General features: G+C 30.3%; 1 protein-coding gene across 2 annotated transcripts; it reads right to left on the bottom strand.

The window, feature by feature from the left end:
* Positions 1–2,815: 2,815 nt before the first annotated feature.
* Positions 2,816–22,007, bottom strand: LOC136983025 (patched domain-containing protein 3-like). 2 transcript variants are annotated; one of them, XM_067279640.1, is made up of 6 exons: positions 21,910–22,007; positions 19,900–20,062; positions 12,982–13,499; positions 8,942–9,429; positions 8,533–8,865; positions 2,816–5,141 (listed from the first exon to the last, which is right to left on the bottom strand). In XM_067279640.1, exons 3-6 carry the CDS (start codon positions 13,485–13,487, stop codon positions 3,808–3,810), a joined length of 2,661 nt encoding a protein of 886 aa, XP_067135741.1. In that variant the 5' UTR covers positions 13,488–13,499; positions 19,900–20,062; positions 21,910–22,007; the 3' UTR covers positions 2,816–3,807. The 2 variants fall into 2 exon arrangements, with proteins under 2 accessions (XP_067135741.1, XP_067135747.1); XM_067279646.1 differs by lacking the exon at positions 21,910–22,007 and adding an exon at positions 20,148–20,273.
* Between the last annotated feature and the right edge of the window lie 3,478 nt (positions 22,008–25,485).

Raw genomic sequence — 25,485 nt, 5'->3', positions numbered from 1 at the left:
ATATTGGAATATGTATTGATATTGCTAATGTCAACAACGTAGCGGTGACCAAATTTTACCATAGAAAATGTGCGTGAAAGTTCGTTTAAAAGCACTAATTATCTACATCTTTGTTCTTTTATAAAAGCTTAACAGTGGCGTGCCGTCATTGGAAGCGATGGAAGCGCCGATTCCACCTTTCAATGACCTTCCCTTGTATTTTATAAAATATAAATTTTCATATTTTAACGTACTTTGCATTAATTAAAATTAGTATTTTATTATAACCGCATTATGTATCTTTTACAAATTTCTATACTACATGTAAAAAAAACGATAAGATTGCTATTGTATATTCGAATAATTCAGTGGTGGAAAGAATGTCGAAACCGGGTCAGTTTCCAATCAGCCAGATTATATAGGCATTGGCACATGCGGTTTACAGAGCACCAACCTCACCCGGTTTAGCTGGAAGAAGCAACACACGCATAAAGCATCTAATTTTATATCTCGGACCGGTTGTTGGCTGTTAGCCGCCTGCTAGATATTCGGCCATCCTCGCCCGATTATGTGAATCACGAGTAGACTAGATCAACAACGGGCAACCCCCGGCCGCGGGCCAGCTACGGCTCGCGAAAAGTTTCTATCCGGCCCGCGAGATCTTTAATAGATTATTATATTGGAAAAATAACTAATTAATAGTTATTTTTCAATTCTTTGTAATTTTCGAAAACGATAAGAGAAATAAATGTAGTAATTAACTTTTTATTTATTTATTTCATATTTGCAGACTAAAAAAATTACGAGTCACAAGAAGGCGTCAATTAACTACTACGGCCCGCGGAAAAAACGTAAAATTTATTCTGGCCCATGTTATAAAAAAGGTTGCCCACCCTAGACTAGAATTATAACTTAACCCAACCGATAGGAATTTACTGGCATGTTTTTATGATAGTTCTGTATAGTTGACAGGAGTTTAAAAAAAATCCATTAAAATATTTGATATACCGTATTTTACGGACTATAAGACGCACCTGAATTTTGGAGGCAATTTTTCGAAGAAAAAAAAAATGCGTCTTATAGTCCGTAAAATACGGTATTTATTCTGCGTTTATTCCACTCTCCCATCTTATATTACTTACGGATTTCGATGTTAAACCGGTGTTATTACGATTTAGTATGTCCCATCTGTAAGGGGATGCAGAAAAAACGTGTACAATTCTAGTATAGTGTTAAAAAATTAACTGTTACTTTGGCAGCATCGTTTACAACCAAATTTAATGAATGAGACGTAGAATGGTACAAAAAAAGCTCTAGAATTTATTTTCCTTAAATTTACGATTCATATATCTGTTGTCATAAAAATTTGTCTTTCCAATGTTTTCCCAAGACTACACATATTCCAGTACAAAGTAACCGGTTTCGACTTATTTCTACTTAAGAAGTAGTTAAATAATTAAGCGATTAGGAAAATAGAAACATAAATAAAACCCTGATGAAAGAGCCGAAATTTTACTTAAACAGAAGCTTAACTGAACCAATCTCTTGCCGAGTACAGTGGGGTCTGATCTCTTCGTAATATTAGATGTAATAAAAACAGAAATTTTTCCAGTCCAATGAGAGTGACCGAATGTTGTAAGTTGTAAATTTTGGAAATTTCCGTAAACACTCGGTCCTAAAACGAATTAGTTAGAAAACGAACGACGGACAATCTGTTAAGTTTAACATATTTAGATTTTTACAGCTACGGTGAGAAACGTTTAAAATCTACAACAACCCCGTCGCATCCTTTGATACATACTAGTGACGCGACAAAAGAGGCATTTAACATCGACCGGTATCGGCACCCTCGGGATTTGGCACGCACACACCTACCTGGACCGTCTCTGATTCCATTCATTAGCCACTCGTAGGGAGCTATTTCACTAAGTGGATTGTTTTAAGATTTAAAAAGTAAAGAATATTTTGTTATTTTTATGTACGTTTCTTCACAAAGTTATCTTTAATTATAAGTTTCTTTAAAAGTATATTCATACAATTGAAGAATTTTTTTACTAGGCATGTATATTCATCACACATTCTGTTTTACCAAGTAAGTTTTTTTTATAATTTTAATTTTAGCCCTTATATCGTGGCTAGTGATTCAAAAATTTATTTTAAAAAAGTTTTGGCACAAGACCACATAATGAAAAAAAAAACATTATTAAAAGAGAAAGATCAATGCCTAAATTAAATATAAATACGTCAACAAAAAAATTTCTACATTTTGACGATAAAATTTATGACGAATGACGATTCTTTCGTAAAATTGAAGCAATTTGGAAATCAAAGCGGAATAGAATTTAACATTGGTAGACAATATAAAATAAATATTGAAAATTATAACGAGATAATTACGATTAATAGATATATCTAAATTAATAGACGTTATATGTTTTTTCTCAAAGCGAGAATTGGCATTTAGGGGCCATAGGGAATTTATTGAATCTAATAACGAAGGTAATTATATTGTACTTTCTTATTTATTAAGTACTTCGGATAATCTATTAAAAATACATTTAAAGAAGTATACGGTTTTTACTGGCTTATCGAACAAACGAATACGAACGGGCCCTGACGCGCAATTAATTGATTGCCCTGTAAGTCGGCTTCTCACAGAAACACAGCTTCCCTATTATCAAATGTCACGACACGCCACCGAAGCTTAATAATCCATTTTAATAAAATTATGCTGAAAAACATACTTATATATTGTACAGTAATTAATTAACATTCCAGATGATTTTTTTTGGTAAATAGGTCTACACTAAAACGTAATTAAAAGACACCATTCATCTTTTACTATAACGAAAAAGAAATTTATTTTTTTTCGTCGAACAATTCATAAATTTTGCTCGTTTTTGGCTTATTCATTTTGCACTTATGAAATTGCTCATAAAGTACAAGTAAAGTAATAAAGATAGTTACTAAAATACATGTAGTTACTAAATTACTAAGGACAGGATTTATATGCGTTTAAAATTGTAATATATGATTAGGTTAGGTTAGGTAACAGAATGAGTCCTTTTGGTTTCCGAAGAGTTGCATAGTGAATCGTACCGTTTACATCATTGATTTGTACGTAATAAAATAATGTAATGTTCAATACTCCGCGCTGTGTATTATTCCTTAGTACAATTTTTAAAAAACTTCATCAAGGATATGCGTTACATAATTTTGAGAATGGGTATGCGCGATGCTTTATAAAGCGTTATAAGGGAGTTGGATGATAAATGAGAAGTATAAAAAAGCGTTCCGTAACTTATGGTCGATTCCTGTAGATTCCTAACGATTTTTGTAATTATTTAAGAGTAACGAAAACAAACACATTGAAACATAAAAGGAATTTAATACAGTTTATATTATGTACGTATATATAGCGCGTGATTGCACCATATGACTGCTAATATATTTAAAATTATCCATAATGATAAATGAAATATTTTTAACTTTTGATTTTCTCTATTCGGATTCCTAGAGGATCTCTTAACCATACCCATCATGGATTTATCCTGCCCGCAATAAGGCTGGGTGATGATAGATGAACTCTGACGTATCATACAAGTAAAATTTGCCATAAATTTCCGACTAGCACTCGAACCCTGAATTCCCCAGAGCAGCAAACTGACACCGACAATCCTGTCTTCAAAAGAAACATTTATTATATATTACTACTAATTTTTAGGAATAAAACCAGTTTTTTTCGATATATTAACCTATAAAATACAATACGAAGTTTTCCTTGTACTAATTATTCAGTAACTATATATATTGTATTATCATAAATGTTTAATTTTCTGTTTCGGTGCTGTTTATTTCATTCATAAGCGAAACATTAATATCCTTATTTCCAATGTTATTTTCTGTTTCCTTCGATCTCGAAAATTTTTCATAGAAGAATAAAACAATTGTGTCGAACGCATTCAACATTACGGGCAAGAAAAATATTCCGTGCAAAAATGCAAATATCATTGTCAAAGATATAATTTTAAACAGTATAACGAATGCTTGCGATGGTGCTAGACCAAAAATGGCTACCGCTACTACAGAAGTAATACAACCTTGAAATATTGGATGCCCAGCAACCTCTAATGACCTTATAATCTTTTCGTTTGGGGTTTTGTTTTTCGATATAACGTATGCCGTGGAAATATGAGCAGCGTAATCTACCGATAGTCCAGTTGCCATAATCAGGATCAACATAGCCACTGTATCCAACTGTACGCCTAACAATGACATGTAACCGATTACACCAATTAATATGGAAGCTATGGACAGAGCTACGCATATTGTACATATCACATGGGGTATAAAGAAGAAGAATATGACGGTAACCGTTAACGAAGCGATCAATATCGCCTGGATTGAACTTTCTTTAATTTTGATATGTTGATTTAGGATTACGAACCAGTAGTTATGGACGTGTACCGGATACTTACAAGATTCGGCAATTTCCCACAGTTTGGACAACATCTGCCGTTCTAAATCGAAATCGTTAATGTCTTTAGTTGCAACTAGAAATCTAGTAGCTACAATTTGAGTCATATTCTTATTAAAAACTACATCGTTCCTGTATCTTCTATAGTAAGGCAACTTGAGGAAAACATTAATAAAGCCTTTAATAAAATCTTCCGATTTGTTCATATCGTAACCCCTGTAGGAGAACCAAAATTTCGTATCATTTAATGATGCCAAGTAGAATTTTAGCCACGAATCTTCCAAACTCGTTCCTGCCATGTGAGGGGCATTTGCAAACTTATCTACAATTCCCAAGACGTCTTTTTGTACTTGAGGATCAGAATAATCTAAAGTTTTATTTATGATGATCTGTACTCCATGAGGATACTGCACAAAATATTCGTAATGTTTTGTGATAAAATCATATCCATAGGAATTTATAGATATTGCATTCCTGTAATCGAAGCCTTGCTTGAGAAATCTTAAGCAATAAATTCCTCCGCTGAGGTACGTCACAAATGCCATTATAGTAATTATTTTAACAGCTGGGAAAGTAAGAGCTTTACCAATAAAATCTCGATAAACTTTCAAAAATATATTACTCTGTTCGAGATTTGTGGTTTCCTTAATCAGGCCAACGTGTAAGAAGCGATGCAAGGCATTTTCTGTAAGAAAAATTTCAATTATGAAAAATAATTTACTCTTTGTTAAGTTTAAATTTATAATTTTTAACCTATATTCAGTTAGTAATTATTGATTAAACAATTGAATAAATACAGTTTAAATTATGTTGTACATAAACGTTAATTGCTATTTGTTTCTGCACTTAAATGCGATGAATCTTAGCAAAAGTAGAAGAATATTTACATCGGTGGCGCATCAGGAGGGAGCAAAATGACCTGGCACCCTCACTACAGGAAAAAATCGGGTTTTTTCTTGTTTGTATGAGTGTGTAGGTCGTGATTTTGTTCATCCACTTTGAAGTTTAATAACATCTGTTTCTTTTGTCAATAATTTCTGAAATTTTGGACGGAGGTTTGTATATTAGGGGGCATCGATTCTATTAAATTTTGGTGATAAAAGGTCGAGGAGGTGAGGAGATACAGGTGATCATGTACCGTATCTCGAGTGGAGTCAGATTTAATGAATATTTTACTCGTTATTAGCATTTAAAATTCTTTTTATAAAACTCATCTGTACCCTCAAAGTTAAGCTTTTTGCCATTTTACAATAATTAATATTATGAGAATTTATTTAAAAAATTTTTTATAACAGATGGCGCCGCACACAATTTTTAATTCTTGCCAGGAAAGTTACGCAACTCTTTGCTGGGGTTTTTTTTAAATATTAAGTTGTGTCGTCTATTTCCATAATACTTATAAATTAACAGTCACATAAAGTGGGGTGCGCCACTGTTATATATATATATAATATAAAATTAACTTTTAGAAAAACAAAATTGGTATTATACTTAGATATAACGGAAGAGTTGAGAGACAGAATGAAATGACTAATTTTCCAAAAAACCATTAAATTTTACTTTCTAGTAACAAGAAATTCAAGTTTACTAACTGCAAAAAATGAAGTAAAATTTCTGATATGTTATATAAATAAAATAAAGTGTAACTACTTCATATATATTCTATCACGGACTTTACGAGGCTATAACACTATAAAAGTGCACCTGAACAGATTTTTTTTTCTTATCTAATAGCAAATGTAACTCTGCACGCTTGTATCAGTTTTATTGATATTATATACTAAGATCACTTCCTATTATAACAAGTATTTGATACATTTTAAAGAAGAACGATGGATGAAAAACGTCAGCATAAAGAGAAATAAAAACTGATTATTTTTAAATACTATTTTTCAGTTTAATTACGGAGGTAAATGTAAAATTTTTTAAGAGGAAGATAAGTTTTTAAATCATTTTAAACAGTGATTGGATTCGCTGTTTTATATTCTGGTGTGACTTTTATACGGCTCGATCACTCGATTTTTAAAAACTAAAATTAGCTGAAAATTATGAAAATAAATAAAAAAGAGCACGTAAAAGTATTTTTATAAAGTATTTGGATTTTTTTCTTCATTTATTTGAGTTACAAACGAAAATAGACGAGGAAACAAGCGTGGTCAGGAAGTGCTAAAGATTTTTTTTGGTCGCAAATATAGCAACCGTTATTCCAGACACTCATTTTATATCAGACACTATTACAATAGTCGTAAATAATATTTGACCTCTTATTTCAATTGGACATTTCTATAAGGTCTGTACGGAATGTGGAAAATTTTAGATAAAACATGAAATAAAACAGATGTAAAATAACTATACGCAGCTGAAAATTTAAAATAAACTGATAAGTGAAAAAAATTAAACATTTGGAATAACTTTAGCAGTGAAAGAAAACAAATACATGCTATATTTAGGAACTTAGAAATGTATACTACACGTACTGTACGTACAGTACATATTTTGACTTTGTATATATGTTTGTTAGGCAATGGGTTCCATATCGTTTAACGTATTCTCACCAAATTTTGCATGAATATACTTTGAAAACCTGTAAAAGATATTGTGTGGAGGTCCTTATCCCAACCACTCCTAAAGCTCACCCCTCTTAACTTAAACCCGAGTAATTTTTTGTGTTTTGCAGTTTAATTATTGTAAATACTCGGGTCAACAATTGTACATTTTAGTTACTAAGACCCTCTTCCAAGTAAACTTCACCATTCTCCATCCCCCAAAATCTCGAGAAACGCAGTTAGTATTCAATAAAGCAAGAGAATACAGCGTAAAGTCCTCACTTAACGTCATCGATCGGCCCTTGGAATCTGCAACGTTAAACGAAACGACGCATAACGAAACCAGTTTTATGATAGGCTAATCGACATAAACAAGATATATTTCGGTTAATATCCGTACAATCGATTGTAAGTCTTTACTTTCTAAGACTTGTAACACGTGTCCAAAAAATAAGTACAATATTCCACTCCATAGATAAGAAAAAATTCGGATAAAGTCTACAAAATGATTTCCGCGGGACTCTACAAGGTTCCCCGCTTTATCCGGATAAAGCGGAGAACACTGTACAACCTCATGAACATTATGGAAAGAGACCAGGGTGGTGGTATCATGTGAGGCGCTTCATGTTTTTGCAAGGGGTGCCATCACTGCAAGAAGGTACAAAGACGATGTTTTGGAACCATGCGTGATACTTTTTCGAGTTGTTATGAGTGCGGATTTTATTTTTGTGGGCAATAATGTCAGCGTGCATAATGATGACCTCAAAATGAACAATTTTCTGTGCAACTCGTGTGCTTGTAGGAGACACTCCACGCCTTATTAATCACTTTCTGTGCAAAACGATTTACGACAATGTTTCTTAGTTTTTTTGTACTTTTTCGTTTGACCTAATAAAGATTAATTTTTTTGCTTTTCAATTGTTTTGTCGCATAAAGAATATAATATTTTGCTTGCAAGTACAGTTTCACGCTGTTTTGATCAGTAGTTCTTAGGCCAAAGTAATGGTTATGCTTATTTTTGGATATGCGTGTGTATATATATATATTGTTGCAATAAATAAATGACTAGCACCTATTAGAATTTTTAAGGCGTACAGTAAAACCTGTCCAAGATGGAACCTGAATAAAAAGAAAACCTGCCTAAACGGAAAAAATATTCAGTACCACGCGATTCCAGTTTACACAGGTTTTACTGTGTGTACTTCATTTTCTATTGCATATAGGACAAAACTGCGATTTTTACAAGTATAAAAATTGCAGTTTTGTCATGTAGGCAATACAATGCAGTTGTGTTCTGTGTTTAGCGTTTTTTAAGAGCCACAGAAAGATATATGGCTTGTATTGTCCTTTTTGCTAGAGTTTTAGACCAACAATGATTAACTTCATATATTACACTTATCTTTCAAAGAATGATGAAAATTTGAACTGTAACGACTAACAAATGGCACTTCTTTTCACAATGTCTCCGAGCCTTGTATTTGAATAATAAAGAAATTATTACACAATGTATGAAAGTAATATAATACTCACTGTATGTCTTCATCGGATTCACACCTATGCAAAATAAAGAATGGAGTTTATTCTTCTCTCTGAACCCGCTAAGTGCTAAGATTCCACCAAAGAGAGTCACTTGAAATATATAATCGAAAAGCACAGATATCGAAGCATACAGTGAATAAATTTGTACAACTTTGTAAGGAGTTGTCATGCCAATTGAAAACGATACAACATTTGTTAATGATGTTATAGTTATGGAAATGGCAGCTTCGGAGTAAGCATCACTTATCCTTTTCTCTACTCGATCGTTAGGATCAGTTCGTCTCCAAGCCGCAAGTAGCACAAATGAATCGTCCAGACCTATACCTGTAAATATACAAAATTTAAATTATAAAGGACACACTTCTCAATTAGTCTATGAAAATAATATAAAAATTCATACCGAGTAGTAGAAATGGAATCGATATATTTAAATCTATGTATTCTGCTCCACATAGAAGAAGCAAGCCAAAAGCACCAATGACGGCAACAGTAGGACACACACAACCGGCAACTCCTATCCACGGTTTGCTGGTAACCCAATCCATAGTCATTGATGTGACTACAGCAAAAGCGGCCATTAATGGTGCAACAAAGAAGATTAATGGTAAGATCATTTCGGTATTTTTATGAAATTCACTATCGAATGTACTCCCAACGAATTTATAGAAATTAAAACGTTCGGATTGTAAATCAGAGACGGTTTTTAAAAATTCGTTTTCCCATTTTAGTGATATTTTGTTCCATCGATCCGAAGTATACTTCAATAAGTACATTAATCTGATGGCTTTGGCTTCTATTATATGATTTTTTTTGTCAGTAGTAACTCCGCCGAAATTAATTACAGGAAAGCTGATTTTATTTGATTCCACTGTTGTATCATAAGGAAAACTGAAATTAAGAAAAATCGAAAATTATAAATAAAACAACGATAGTACAGAGTAATTACTTTCCTGGTTCTGTTATGTATAACAGAAGGAAAGTATGGCGATCAGTCAAAAAATGACCACCCGAGATTTTTACATTTTTCGTCTCACGGCACCTTGAAATGGTGAGATAGGCAAAACATTTGGTTTTTTTTTTTTTTTTTCTGTATGTATAGATGTTAGTGTGTATGTGTGGGGTGCACGTAAAGGTTGACATGGTGGGGATATAGGAGCGTGTGTCTCGGGCAGGGTCGAACTTAATAACGAATAAAATCGTCAATAACATTTATAATTTTTTATAAAAACATTTCTACCCTCAAAATTAAGCTTTTTTGTTATTTTATAATTAAAAATATAAAATTTTTAATAAAATTTCGGGTATAAGTTTATAAAATACTGTATAGTCATATGATTTTTTTGTTTATAGAGTTTTTTAAATGAGTTTGCCATCATATATTCGCTATGTCTTGGACATGTCTAGCATGTACATCTCTAGTGAAAATATAATTAAGAGGGGGAAAAAAGGTGTATATTTTATAAACTTATACGAAATTTCATAACATAGCGCCACTAAAATTTAAAGCTGTTGCCGGAAAAGTTAAGCAACTCGTTGCTGAATTTTTTCTGTGTAATACTTTCTATTTCATTGTGACTTGTGACCTACAGAATGGCATTATAAGGTTTTAGTTTTTATGATTTAATCAAAAATTTTTAAATCTACATAAAGATAAACGAATAATGCATCTTTATATATATATTTTTATATTATTATTATTTGTACTAATCTATAGAAATAGATAAGTTGTGTATTTTAAGAATAAATCTAGCTTTTAATTAATGTAACTTTTATTGCGTCAATAGTACAAATGCTGTATTTACAGATCATTCTCAACGTAAGTTTCTTCTGCAGCTACTCATCTGTGCTACCGTCCGTACAATTTATAAAAGAAATACCAGAAGCCGTTTTTCTGTGATGTCTTTAATGCTCTTTTAGCTCCCTAAAACGAAAGTCAAGTTGAAGAAATGCATATTCTAATAAGCGACAGAGACGAAAACGAAATGCAACGTAAAAAACATATCCAGTAACGAGTTGCTTAACTTTCCCGGCAACTTTTAAAACTGCATGTGTGGCGCCTTCTGTTATGGTATTTTATTATTATAAAATGGCAAAAGGCTTAATTTTGAGACAAGGGATGTGTTTTATAAAAATTTATAAATTATATTAAGGAGTAAAATCGTCATTAATGTCTGACCCTACAGGAGATATGACACACGACTCCCCTCTCTCGACCTTTCTCATCACTCTCTCGACCTTAACCACCGAAATTTAATAGCATCAATCCCCTAATACTCAAACCTCCATACAAAATTTCAGAAATTTTTGACAAAAGGCATAAGAGTTATTAAGCTTCAAAGTGGGTGAACAAAATCGTGCTTTACACATGTAAACACACATATACCAACCTACACTAACATCCATACATATAGGAAATAATTTGTTCATTTCTCGACGTTTTAATGTCCTCTGGGTCCTAAAATGTAAAAATCTTGGAGTTATTTTTTGACCGATTACGATACTTTTCCTCTGTTATATATAATAGAGTCGGGAAAGTAAAGATGGCTTTCAAGACTGCTTTGTCGTTGACATAATACTAGCAGAAGTATATGTGCTGCAGGTAAAAAAAAGAACTTAATCTGAAGTATTGTAAAGTAAGAATTTATATGTTATGCAGTAAAACCTGTGTAAAAAGTATGGTTTATTTTTGACCCTACTATAATATTACATTCACATAACATACGCAATTGAATTCATGTCATGTGGGAATGGCTGAATCGATTAAGGTGAAAGTTTGCATTTATTCGTGTCATTACTTCCAGTTACCGTGACTAATGTTTATTTATTTATTATATATAAGAAATTAACTTTTCACTTAATGGAAATTAAATGTTTATATCGCGTTTTCGTCGCAGTAATTTCAAGATAAAAAATCTATAAATATATACAATATTAACGTATATAAATAATGTAACAATGTTTCATCAAATTTTCTAACTTTAAATACATTTTTATAATAATTTTCTATTTATAAAGTCATTTTTTGCTATTTATTTGCATTGTATAGAAGAATAAAACGTTAACATTTCTATTCTAAGAAAATAAGAGAAAATAGTTAATAATTAATAAAATTTAATCAATAGAATAGCCGAAACGATTTAAAAAAGGGTCAATCTATCGCTCTGGGAGATCCGGGATCGAATTCGGAGAACTCCTAGAAATTTTCCAGATGGCGCACTTGCATCGAATATGGAGCGCCCTCGTTGCGAGCATCAAAAGCGCCTCGTAGTGTCCAGTTTTTATTGTTTATCTTATATTAAAACTCTACATAAATATGAATTATAAAACTGTTTACAATTTATTCTACAAAATTAATTAACAAAATAATAAGATCACAACACCGGGCTGCAATTTTTAATTTAAAAAAATCACGTGACTTCCGGTCCAAACAGAAATTTCATATATAGTTAGTCTAGTAAGCTTTTTATATCTGACTTTACAAGAAGAAAATTTATATATATATTTAAATAGAAATTATATATTAATAACTTATATATAAAAAAGAAAACAATAAGAGATTTCTATTTTCAGCAATCCTTTCTGACTAGATAAAAGGAAATAAGATTTAAAATGTCATTTACCAAGGTCAGGAAATTACATAAACTTTTATAGTCTTACAGACCGATATGTTACGAGCAAACAATACAATGTATTGTATAATAAAACAATGCGCGTAACTACACATCCTTGTTCATTTACGTCACAAATGGATTTACCTGTTACAAAGATTACCTTATTACTACTTTGAATGAACCATAACGGCGACCTCCATAAAATTTTTTCTAGTTGTTATTCCAAGTTCGTTTCCTCATTTAAATAAAAACTGAATCTTAAATAAAATATCTTATTTATTTTTAAAACAAATAATAAAAGTTAATTTATTTGTCTAAAATAATTTATAAAAATAAATACCAGCATTCACTAACATCACCTCTAAAAGACCGCCATTTATTATTATTAATACACAAAATAACCTCCAAACAACGGCCATATTTATGTTACGTTCAGAGGTTTGGATGTACTTAAAAATAATACTGAATTACAGTTTCAAAAATTATATCATAAATCATTTTTAATTATTATTTACTATTGCATTTTTATACATTGTCTGTCCGTCTGTCTTTCGTTAACCGCGAGGACGGAGTTAGATTTACGGAAATCGAGACCAGATAAGGAAAGCTTATTTTAAAATTGAAATTTGATTAAAAATTGCAACGAGGCGTTGTGACGATGTCACAATAATTGATTTTTATTTAATATTATTAGATTATTAGCCTGTTCTACAAGTCATCCTGAGGTGCAGATGACTTGTAGAACAGGTCGAGAACGTTTGTAAATGTTTAACAAGCATTTTCTCAGTAAGAATGAGGTGTTTTGTGTTAATTAATAAAATTTACTCACCTCATGTGAATCTTCTTGGCTTTTAAATCGTGAATCTTACCTACTACCGAAAGCACAAAATTATCGATACATTTATTATCACTCTTCAAGCACAAGTCCTTATAAATGTAAGTCTCGTTATGAGAAACTACAGTAATATTTTGTATGACGTTGTCGATATCACGAATTTCTCTAATATAATCTTCTCTTAGCATAGAGCCTCCATCTTTGGCTTCCATTAGTATCATACCCATCCTTCCAAACCGCATCATTTTAATGATGTCGAAATTATTTTCGTCAGGTGGGAACAGTGTTTCCGCAACTCTCCTGTCGTCAATCGATCTCCCATTTGTTGGACACAGCAAATATTCCGTATCGTTCGTTAGAACGAGTCTAGTAAATCCAATGGACAATAAACAAACAAAGATCGTTGGCACAAAAATGAATAACAAAGGGTGCCTCCCAACACAGAATCCTAATATTCGAAATTTCGCTGATATGAATCTGTTAACGCAGTCGTACTTCATTTTAATGATGTCCTGTTAAAGAAAAAGACACTAAATTAATTATAATAATGAATAATCTGTTAAATATATTTAATTAAGTACTATTGTTAAATCCATTACCGGATATTTTGATCAGTATCAAAGCACGGTAATGAGCATTTTATCACTGATACTGATTCGATTAAATGCACTGTTCTTGTGTTAACAGTCTCCTTATAAACCAATAAGGCTACTTTTTAAACAGTTTTCTTTTTTTTTTAAACTCTTTAAACAATTATCAGTTTTTTCCTCTCCTCCACTTCAACCTAAAACAATGCATTACAGCGTGACACTGATAGAAGAACTTTTGTCGAGTATTTAAGTTTTATTACTCTTATACAATAAGGATACTTTGCCTGTATTTTTCTTTTATTATTTTTATTTAACTATTTAAATTTATTATCTGTAGTGTACATAAGCTTGAGGAAATAGTATCTTATATTTTGCAACTCAAAAGTACGTAATTATAAAGAAGGCTTTCAGTTTCGTCTTTAATTTAAAAAATAGTTAATTTATAGCCTATTTAAGCTGAAATTTATTATCCAATAATTAAGTAATCTTTTATTTGGAAAAAGTAGCATTGTCATAAAGCTGTTTTATACAGCAATTGGCCTAAGTTATGGCACATTCATTTATATTTTTAATGGCATACAAAAATAGGCTACAAGAGAATTTTTTACACCTTTTCTAAATACAATAGAGTATCCTAGGCCTAAATTATTGGCCTAGAATATTGTAAAATTAGTTATAATGAGAATACTTTTAATAAATATCGAGTCTTTATATCTATAACTTACTTAATAATTATTTACCTAAAATATAGGCTATTCAAAATAAGGGTCTATTTAAATAGTATCTATCATTTACATTTAATAAAGGTAACATAGTGTTTGAACGATGTAAAAGAAATTGATAAACTGTTAGAATGCAATTACAGTTAAATCTCTAAACAACGGTCATTATTAATTTCCTAAAATTTAAATAATACTGTTATATTTTCAAGTATTTAAGATTATTCTAAAGAATATATTCTATATTCATACTACAAAAATAAACTGTCTACGGAGAGATTTAGCAATCAGATGCAACCAAATCTGGTCTAGTAACATTTCAAGACATGCGAGTGACGTTTCCGTAAAAAAAAACTGAGCAGTATAATTCATTACTATGACACTTTTGGCGCTGCAAACAATGGAAAATCAGGTTTATTTGTGGGTTTTTTATAAAGAGTGATTTATCGAGGACACGTTGAAAATTTGACACTTTTGAAACACAGTATCACACTGTATCGATTACTGTTGGTCGTTAAACACACTGTTCATCGCCTTCTAGTTTTAGAAAGAGGGCCACGTTGTGCAGGTCTGTGTTAAAGATCGGTGTCGTATATAAATAAAACGTTTACTGCTTGGTTGATTTAAGTGTAAACAACCGATATATGTGAATTTTTTCTTGTGATTTTCTTAAAGTTGTTTATTATTTTGTCCATATAAAGACATTCAGAACACTATAATTAATAATATATATTTATCTAAACTAAAGCTAACTTACCAGTCATGTTTTCTTGATGCATGAAAATCCTTAAAATTATTATATTTAAAGAAAATATTTTTTAATAATATTATTTCCTTCTTCACATTTTCATTGTTTCTTTGTTTGTCTGTGAATAGTGTAAATTAAAAGGATATTATTTTTAGAAACTGTGTTATCTAAACATCATGTTACTTTTCCTTTATGTCAAACAACAATGACAGTAAGATGAGACAAAACTTGACAGAAAAATAATGATATGTCATTAATTCTTACACTTATAAGTGACTTAATTTCGTTTTAAAATAGTTTTAAGTGTTGTATAACTAAGCCTACGGCTTGTATTCTTAACGAGAAGCATATTATTTATAAAAATGCTAATTTAGTAAATTATAATTATATAATATAATAGCCTGATTTGTGCTGGAGTACAGCAAATTATAAAAATTAGCTTACTTTTATAAATGCTTTTGTTAGGGAATTTCACTTACATGTGTATAGAAAATCATTAAAAATATATATATATATATTATTACACGTTAACTAGACTATTTAATGGTAAATTTATGTGTTTATAAATAAAATAAAAGAGTGGATCTGTAAATAACCAGCCAATTGTGCTGCTGCTTTTGGTTGGTTATTTATTGATCCATCCTTATATATATAAGGATGGATGCAATATATATATATATATATATATATTGCATTCATCATCATCATCATCATCATCAACCATTATCAATCCACTGCAGGATGAAAGTCTCCCCAAGCCTCTTCCACAGTATTTTGTTTTGGGCATTTCGCTTCCATGTTGTGCCAAGATGCCTCTTGATCTCATCAACCCACCGAATGTGAGGACGTTTTCTTGGTCGTTTTCGATCTCTTGGTATCCAATCAAGAACTTCAGATGTCCAGCGATGGTCAGTTCTTCTTGCATATATATTGCATAAATTGTATTAATTTTTAAAGGTCTTGTATTGTTTTCTTTAGTATTATAAACTCATTTAATGAAATATTTCAAGGATAATTTTAAAATTTTTTATTACACAGGTAAACTTAAGATATCATTATAAAAAATAGCTTAAAAAATCCCGTTATACGCTGGCTGCATTTTAAAGAGGAACTGTAGGGAATTTTCAATAAATAAACCATTTATATATCACAGGGAAATAAAATTAAAAAAGGGGTAATGCGAGTGTGAATAAGACCAGAAAAGAAAAAAAAAATTATTATAAATTCTCATTTATAAATCCTTAAAATTAATTTTTGTAACTTTTTTACCTATTGCAATATATTTTTTATTATAAAAAGTGGATATTTTAAAAAATAAAGCGAGACCTATTTTAGAATTACAGCTTTAATCTTTAATATATGAGCAATAATATTACGTTTTAAAGACATTTTTAGGTTATTGAGCTTAGTTTTATGAAGCATTTTATATGTTAATAAACACTTATCGTCGTATGCCATTGTTATAAACCAGTTAAATTTAATAAAACATTATATATATATAGTATTGTATTAATTTATGCAAATTAGCTATGCCCTATTTTTAAATTAGAGCAATAATTTTTAAAATAGCTGTAATTATTTATTTCTTAAATTTGTTAATATTAAATTTGTTAACGACAATAAAAATAATATCAATAATCTTTTATAATTGGGAACTTATAAGAGAGACTCAAAAGACTTATGATATAGGCTTATAGTACAAGCACAGGGCTAGTTCAGACCCTGAGCCCAATTTTTTCAAATTTATATGAGGGACATTCAAAAAGTCTCCAGGAAATGTAAGTAAAAACACGGGAATAAATTAAAACTCATATAACATTACGTATAAGTACTGTTTCTGGGCCCCACTAATAACTTTATATGAGGCCCCACAAATATTCTCAGCCGACCCTGACAATGCAAAAGTATATGAAATGACCAGATAGGAAAAAAATATATATATATAGAGTATTTATTGAATAAAAGAAGCAGAAAACCTAATTTTTTAACTCCAAAGTCGTGACAACAAAATTAAATTCGTACCATTTTAAATTTTACCAGACCACAGTAGTAACCTCAAGAGGCCTGAAGGCCTCAAGATCTTATCTATAACTTAGACATTCTTCAGTAGTTTTAAACTAAAATACTTCTAAATAATAAAATAGTTTTTAACCTTATTGAATGTATCTCAGACAAGAAATTACATTTTAAAGTCTACTCGGATATTAAATCTCTCATATGAAAATGAGTAAAATACACTTAATTTATTGCTTTACGAAGAATCTAAAGATATACAACAATAGAGCATTGTATCAATTTAAAAATGGCGGAAGAGACATTAAGTTTATACACTTCGCGTGTCAGAATATAGTTATAAGTTTATAATATGAAAGAAAATTACGTCTCTTATCTTTTACCTTTAAAAAAGTATAATAAAAAATCAACTCACGTACCTTACTTATCACGTTTTCAACTGCATAACACTAATGTTAATCTGTAAAGCTGTAAACTCGCAACCGTTATGAAGGAAAATCCGTTATATATAACAGCTTATTCCTCGAAGCATCAATTGCCATTGCAATGACCTCTTTCTGTAACGTTGAACCGTCGAGTCTACGTTCAGTTGTTAAATGTAAATTTCCCTTTCACCTACTCGCTACTTCACACTATCCTTTGTGTTGTGCTGTCACCGTTATCGAAATCTTTTATGTTTACTAAGCTTCAGTGCCTTACAATTTGTTTTTTCTCATTTGTATGTGTCATGGCTTGTGATTAACTTACTCGTCCATTAAATATATAGCTGGATAAGTGAGTTCAACGCTTCTGTTAATACTTTGTGTTAGTTGAAAGGTACTGTACTGTACTGTACTTGAAAAATCGTCGGTAATAGTTTAATTTAATACCTTAGATGTGTTGTTTAGACATTATTAACGGTAAATAATGGCGTTGTTTTAATGAAAAATCATCCAGGAACTAATTCGGCTGTTGAGTAGACTTCACCTTGGGTGGGCTTCCATTATATAACGTTCTTTCTTAGTAAGAATGACCTAAATGATCTTTATGAAAGTTTCCTGTACGCTATTTTTAAATTAATGTCCATTAGAGAAATGTTACTGAATTCAGAATTTCTGTTTATTCTAACTGAATTTTTTGTGTACTTCGAACAAATAACGGTACAGAAAAGTAGGATAAATTTAAATTAAACGAAAGTTATTCTGCTTTTAAAAATTGATTGAATAAGAGACCGTCAATTTTAGGGAAATAAATTAATATTTTAAAATAATTCTTTATACGTATTACAATTATGTAAAGCAACTGACAAGAATTTCCCTGTCAAATCATTAAAATAAACATTGTAAAAACCCATTTTTTTTCACACATTCCTGGTTATTGACTTATAATTTATAATAGTTGATACATGTCGATAATGTATGATTTTATAAAACATTAGAATATTATAAACAAGAATATAAAATGTGTTAATCTAAAAGATTGTTTCTACTAACAAATGTTTAGAACGCTTCCACTCGCTTCCAAATTAAATTAATGTTTTTTTTTAATTAGTTATTACTATTAAAATAATAACGGGTATATAATTTGCATTAGTAAAGTTGATTAAATTTTGGCATTTTTGTCTTTACATTTCGGCTTTATTTAATTTTACATCTTACAAACAGTATATAGGCTATCTTACAATGATTTTTTCCCCTCTACTGAGAATAAAAACAAAACAAGTCACTGTGAGATATAAACAAGTTTCCTTATCTGTTCAGATAATAAAATGTAGAAAGAATGTCATTGATATAGTAATAAATTTAAAATATGTCGCAAAAACAAAAGTAAGTACAGGCAATCATTTAACAATAGCCCATTCTAAACAACTGTCGTGCTTTCAGGAACTTTTTTTCGACAAAAATGCATATAAAATAACCTCTTCTGATGGCCATTTATGTTACTGCCAATAGCCGTTGTTCGGAGATTTGAATGTGTTAAGAAAAGTACCCACCAAGTCCATGAAATCAAGTCACCTGTTGATAATAGATTAAATTTATTACTCTCGTTCACAATATATATATATGAATATCAGGCAATTGTTACAGTATGTACACTACCTAAAAGTCAGTTTACAACGTACTGTAAGATACATCTAATGAGAATGTAAGTATCCATATATTGTACAGTAGTAATTGTAATGATTGTCAAAACTCACAGGCGTTTGTATGTATGTAAAATATATATGTAACACACTTTCTTTGCTATTTTCATTCATTCAAACAGCAGTACATTTTTGAAGGTTCAGTGCACTGTCAAAGTGAAAAAATCCCTAAGTACATATCTTTCTGTACACCAAACGAATACGTAGGCCTAATTAATGTACAACTGCATAAAATACAAGACAAAGATATGTTCTATAAGTTTTATCTTTGCTGATTTAAAATCTACAATAAAATTGTTTCGGGAGACGTTTAAGTTCCATAACCTCAATTATCTTGATAACAGGAAAATGTGACTTAGTGATTTTTTTTAAATTAGACCCTTCAGTTGCTAGTTTATAAGTTAATTAAATCGGTAAACTAAGATATTACTTATGGAATTAGTTAACAACCTTATTAAATTTAGAGATAGTATTCGTGACTGCATTCATCACGATTCTAATACGAAACTCGACTTTAAAAACTAGAACATGTTCTTTAATAAATAAAATATATATAAAAGAAATTCTGTAACGTATAATTAAGTTATTCACTTTTATTGTTTCTTAATTACTAAAAATAAGTGACGTTCATTCTTGCAGTAATGAAGAATTAATACAATAATTCTTACACGATAGATGACGTTAAAAAAAGAAATTATGTAATTACGTTGACGGACTTACTTGAAAAGATTTCCTTAAAAATTTTGCTGAAGTAAGAACGTCATGGAAATAATTTTAGTTACAGGCATCACCTTTGTATTCAGAAATACAATGGTTTGTATCCTCCGAGGCCAATCGTTGCGGTACTCAAGGCACGAATAGACACATATCACTTGGAATAAACCTAAAACAATTGTTGAAGGAAAGAATATAATGGTTTCTTTTATTTCCGTGCGTAAATTCACTTTATTAACAATATAATTATGTACTTTTCGTGTATCAGTCGATATTCTATGTGATTGCCAAGCGTATTTGACGTAAAATACTTTCAAGTGTTTTCCTCTTTACTTACTTTTTAAATTAATGTAGGTCATTCAACTAAGATTGATCATTTTCATCTACTAAATTATTTATGAGTAGAAAGAAATATTCGATTTATGAATTTTATTATTGATTCTTAAAAGAAAACTACCTCCAAGATAGAAAATGGTCACTTATGATTCCTGTTTATCCTGTTTCTGCTTCAGCTTCTGATATTTTGAATAAATCAGATTATATTTTAGTATAATACTTTTAAACTCTTCAGGTTCTCAATTTGCGTGATCATAAAATAACCTCCAATTATCTTAAAATCTCATGTCGTTCGAAATAATACATCTAATCTAATTTTTACCTCTATAACTTAATACTAGGATTAAATAAGTTATCCTTCACTAGTGACACTCGATGATAGTACCATTTTCAAGTGTTAATTATACATAAAAAAGTCAAAATATGTATTTATGTGTGTATATTGGATAAAGGGTTCTATACCGTTCAACGTATCCGCACTAAATTTAGCATGAATATTCTTTGACACCCTAGAAAAATACACTATAAGGTCCTCACCCCAACCACTCTCGATTTAAGCTCGATAAATTTTTTGTGTTTTGTAGTTTCATTATTGTAAATACTCGGGTCGTTAAATGTACGGTACATGTTACTAAGTTAATATAATATCAACTTATTACACAGTAAACTCTTTCTTAAATATAAAAGTATCATACTACATTTCAAATGTTAAGAAATGCGATTTAATACATCATATATTTTTACTAAATAACTATATTTTTTAAATTTTCATCAAGTTAGTGTATTACTTACGTATATTTTCACATATTGTATTGCCACTTTTTACAAAAGTATACAAAAATACACGCTTAAATCTGGGGGGCCCGTACATTGGGATACTTGAGAAACGTGCCTCATTTTTTGTCCTAATGGGTTGCTTATACCAAAACTTGTCCCTGAAAACAAGGAACATTCCTTGTTTTCAGGGACAAGTTAGCCTTGACTGCCTCTTGCATAATGTATGCCCCCTTCTTTTTATAGTTTGTGTCTCTCTTCTGTATAGTCTGCTGGTGCCGCTGAATTAAACTGACTTTAAACTGTTTAAATGCTCAGCTTATTTTAATTTACCCTATAATTCGACTTATAAAATTCAACTTTGTATTAAATTAAAATATAGATACTTAAAATTACAATCCAAAAAACGCTTATTATCCAATCACCCCATCTTAAATCCTTTGATGAAAGCCTTGTTCAATTGATAGTACAAATAATATTTATTTTTATTGTTATTGTTACTTTTATAAATCTTTAGATTTGTTCAGGACATATTAAGGGAGTGGGCCATATTTCCCGAACGAATAATTCGATTATCCTGAAAATTTCTAGAAACATTTTCTCCTAACACACAAACCTTCCTGCAAAATTTCAGAAATTTTCGTCAAAAGAGACGGGAGTTATTAAGCTTTCAAATCGCATCTCCTCACAGGTAAAAAACAGATTGCGATACTGTATAAAGAAAGGTTCTTATGGCTTCTAACCTAACCTAAAAGTCTTATATTTGTTCGAATTAAATATTTTTTTATAGAAAATAATAAATGTTTATAAGTAAAGTCATAATTTTTAAAATTTTAAGCTACTTTACTATAAAAAAATCATTTAAAAATAGGCCATTAGTATTATTTAACGCTAAGAAATTCTTACCTGGATTCCTGCTGAATCATGTTTCTAAGGTATCGTTTATATAACAGAAACTAAATTCAGTTTCTATTATCTATGAGCACAGATAATAGAGTTAAATACGCAGCAGTTAAATCTACAAACTTTATTTAAATATTTAAAATATTTTGCTTAATTTAAAGACTAAACTTTTACCAAATGTTATCGGAATAACATTGCGTGACACAAACATTGGTAGCTAGTTTAAAACCAGATTTTGATATGAATCTTTCTAGAAAATCCACCTAATTTCGAAATAATGTAACCATAAACTGGTTTATATTGTAAGGATATTTGTGTAAATAAAATAAAACTAAATAATTCTCAGACTTTTTTACGTATAATCTTTATGTAGAAAAATCTCAAATTTATACGTAGGAAACCGTGATATTTACAAAGAATACAATAAAAATAAATATATACTGTACATTAATAAGCTTGCTTGTGTTAATTATATTATATAATTATATGAAAGTCAAACATGTACATAATTACTGGTTTGTATCTGATTTATTAACCTTTTCTTGGAATATGGTAAAGTAGTAGTAGCGAAGTAAATGTAGATTTTATATTACGACGAATAAAACTAGCAATGGCCCTTGCACGACTTTTTCGTCACTCAAACAGGAAGTTAAGCGGACTAGGAAGGAAGTTCTATACTTTTCAATTATAATTTCTAAGAGTTGAAAATAAATCAAATGCCTTATTTGGGGGATAGGAGCCATTTTGTAAAAATATTGTAAATGACGAGTAAACTTTTTATTAAGTCTAACCCCCTACTTTCCTTATAATCTCCACAGCTATAAAGAAGTATTCTTGCCAAATTTAAAACAGTTTTGGACCATGGGTTCTTCAGATATAAAGCAAAATACAGGATAACACACGTACAGCACATACACAAAATTTTGTTTCCAATGTTTTAAGGTTCCTCATGCCAAAAATTTTGGCATGAGGAACCTTAAGACATTGGAAAATTTAAACACTGGTTTATTGCTACTGAACACAGGGGAAAATAAAATTGATGATAATATAAATTTATATAATAAGAATCTACTTCTTTAAAATAATTTATAGTTAATAGACGTATCATAAGTAAAAATGATTACGTAACAAAGAAGCGAAAACACAGGAAGATAGAGAAAACATTCGCATTAAAATAGTAATTCTTCCTTATAAAGATGTAAAATTTAACTAAATGCTCTGGAATATTTAACGTTGATACTAAAACACTTCTAGAATACTGATCTGTTTATAATGACATAATATAAATTCATGCATCTCATTCATCTTCGTTGGAAAATTTCCTGTTCTATATGTATATCTTTATTAACAGTCATTAGTACGTATACTCATTTGCTTAGGCTTTTTAATATAATCATTTATTGTTACTTATTAGATCATACAGCGAAATAACTGAGAAAAGTTAACAGTTTCTGTTATAGCATTTGTTGATCTAAACTTTTCATCCATATACATCATTATATTCCATATATATATCCTTTAGAAGCCTTCTATTGCTATTATTCTATTGCTATAAAACCTTGCTTTCTAAATATTTCTATGATAAATTACACACATATAGAAGTGAAACTATGCGTGTGTAATTATTATGCCTTTGTGTCCTCTATCGTAATTTAAAATTTATCTTGTATATTAGTACTTTTTTATCAATTAACAGGACTTACTGGAATCTGAATCCATAATTCCAGTATAATAAGTCCTGTTAATTGATAAAAAAAGTACTAGTATACAAGATAAATTTTAAATTATGTGTGTAATTTTCCAAAAATAGTAAAATAATTATTATCTAACTATATTAATTTCACCTAAATAACCGTCAAAGCTTATCTAATTTTATTTGTGTCTATATGTATTAAACAGGAAAGTTTTCCTCCTATATTCAAATCTAATTTATTTAATTCTTAATCTGAAGTAATGCATAATTATATTAAATAACAATGAATATTCAGGGTTGGGCAAAATTTATAGCAGGAAATGAGGCGACATGACGGAAGTAATGGAAGAATACATTTAAAAATAACAATAAACAGACAAAGATATGAAGTTTTCATGTCACGTATATCAAATTTCGTTTCTTAAATATCTATCATTATGGGCAATTCATTACTATCGTTGCTGAAAGAATGCCTCTATCGTGTGATAAAACACGCCTAAGGAAATGTTCTGCGTGCATTCTGTATACGATAGGTAAGGAGAGCGATGACTGAAGGCGCGTATTGAACACCTGATTCTTCGGGTTCCACACAAGAAATCCAATGTGGTCAATCAATGTCTCCAAATCTGGAAATTACTTCATGTAATTTAGCAATGATGGGGGCAGTATGGGCAATTCCTCATCGTGTTGAACCACATCTGTGTAAGCTTTCGGTTTCAACACGAAAGATTCTTTGCACAGAGAGGAGAGGGATTCGTAGCCTTTACAGTAAGTCTCCACAGCAAACACGCGGTGTTCTATGCCACCACAACGCTATGATTACTAATGGCACTCCTTCAATCCTTTTCAAACCAGCCGTATTACAAGTATGCACGAACAGCACTAGTGTACTAGGTAAATCAAATGATGCTACGCATTTTGTCTAACCCTGTATTATTTTTTATAATCACTCACCTGTATCGGAAGCATCAATGCGTAAAAAGAAGTTGTTTACATGTTTGTAACATGATTGATACACTACATGATCAGTGTTTGAGATGATCATTTCGATCAAAACATATTATTTATAATTTTTTTTTTTTACCTTACTTGTATATAGTGTTAATCGTAATTAAAATACTTGTATTCAACGCTGTCTAGAATAATAATTAGCAGTCTACATGCAACGAAATTTAGTTTGGTGACATTTCTGTAAAGAAACTTAATACCAAAACTCGCCATTAGGGTACTTTTGGCACTGAAAAGCAACAAAAATGCAATTTTGTTTGTGGGGAATTTAAAAAGTCTTCTAGTTTTACATCTTCACAATGGGAAACACATTGAACAGCGCTAAGGTCTGCTAAACTAAGTGTCTTGTACAATGATGTTCGTTGTTTCAGTGCCAAAAATGTCATAGCGGTGAATTTTGATACTATCTTCTTTACGAAAATTTCTTCACGTGTCCTGAAATATCATCATGCCAAATTTTATTGCATTTAAACTGCTAAATATCTTGCTAGATAAAGTTAAATAAAGGTATTTTAATTACGATCTTGCGATATTTCACAAATTTCTGACATACGAAATGCTTTTTGGCGAGTATAGGTCAATGAATATTCTATTTTAAGCTCGAGGAAAACTGTGAAACCTTTTGGAGATTTTTCGCAAATAACAATTTTAAAAAGTAGGGGAAAAAGTGTTTTTAAAATAGTGTATGTTGTTACTTTGTTTCCTTTACAATCAAATTGTCATATAATCGTCAAATATATTCTATATTCCAACTTGATAAAGATATAAAGTGTCAAAATTTAAACTGTTTCCTTTGTATTTATCTGTTAAAAAAAGTTTTAATAGAAGAAGAAAATGATCAGGTATTTATGAATAATATCCGGTCAAACCTGTCTAAA

The sequence above is a fragment of the Centruroides vittatus genome, unplaced genomic scaffold, assembly GCF_030686945.1.
Source record: "Centruroides vittatus isolate TY-2023 unplaced genomic scaffold, ASM3068694v2 contig_1176, whole genome shotgun sequence".
In the NCBI taxonomy this organism is placed as follows: Eukaryota; Metazoa; Arthropoda; class Arachnida; order Scorpiones; family Buthidae; genus Centruroides; species Centruroides vittatus.
Note: the sequence above shows the minus strand (reverse complement) of the source record. Positions and strands in the feature narration are given on the sequence as shown.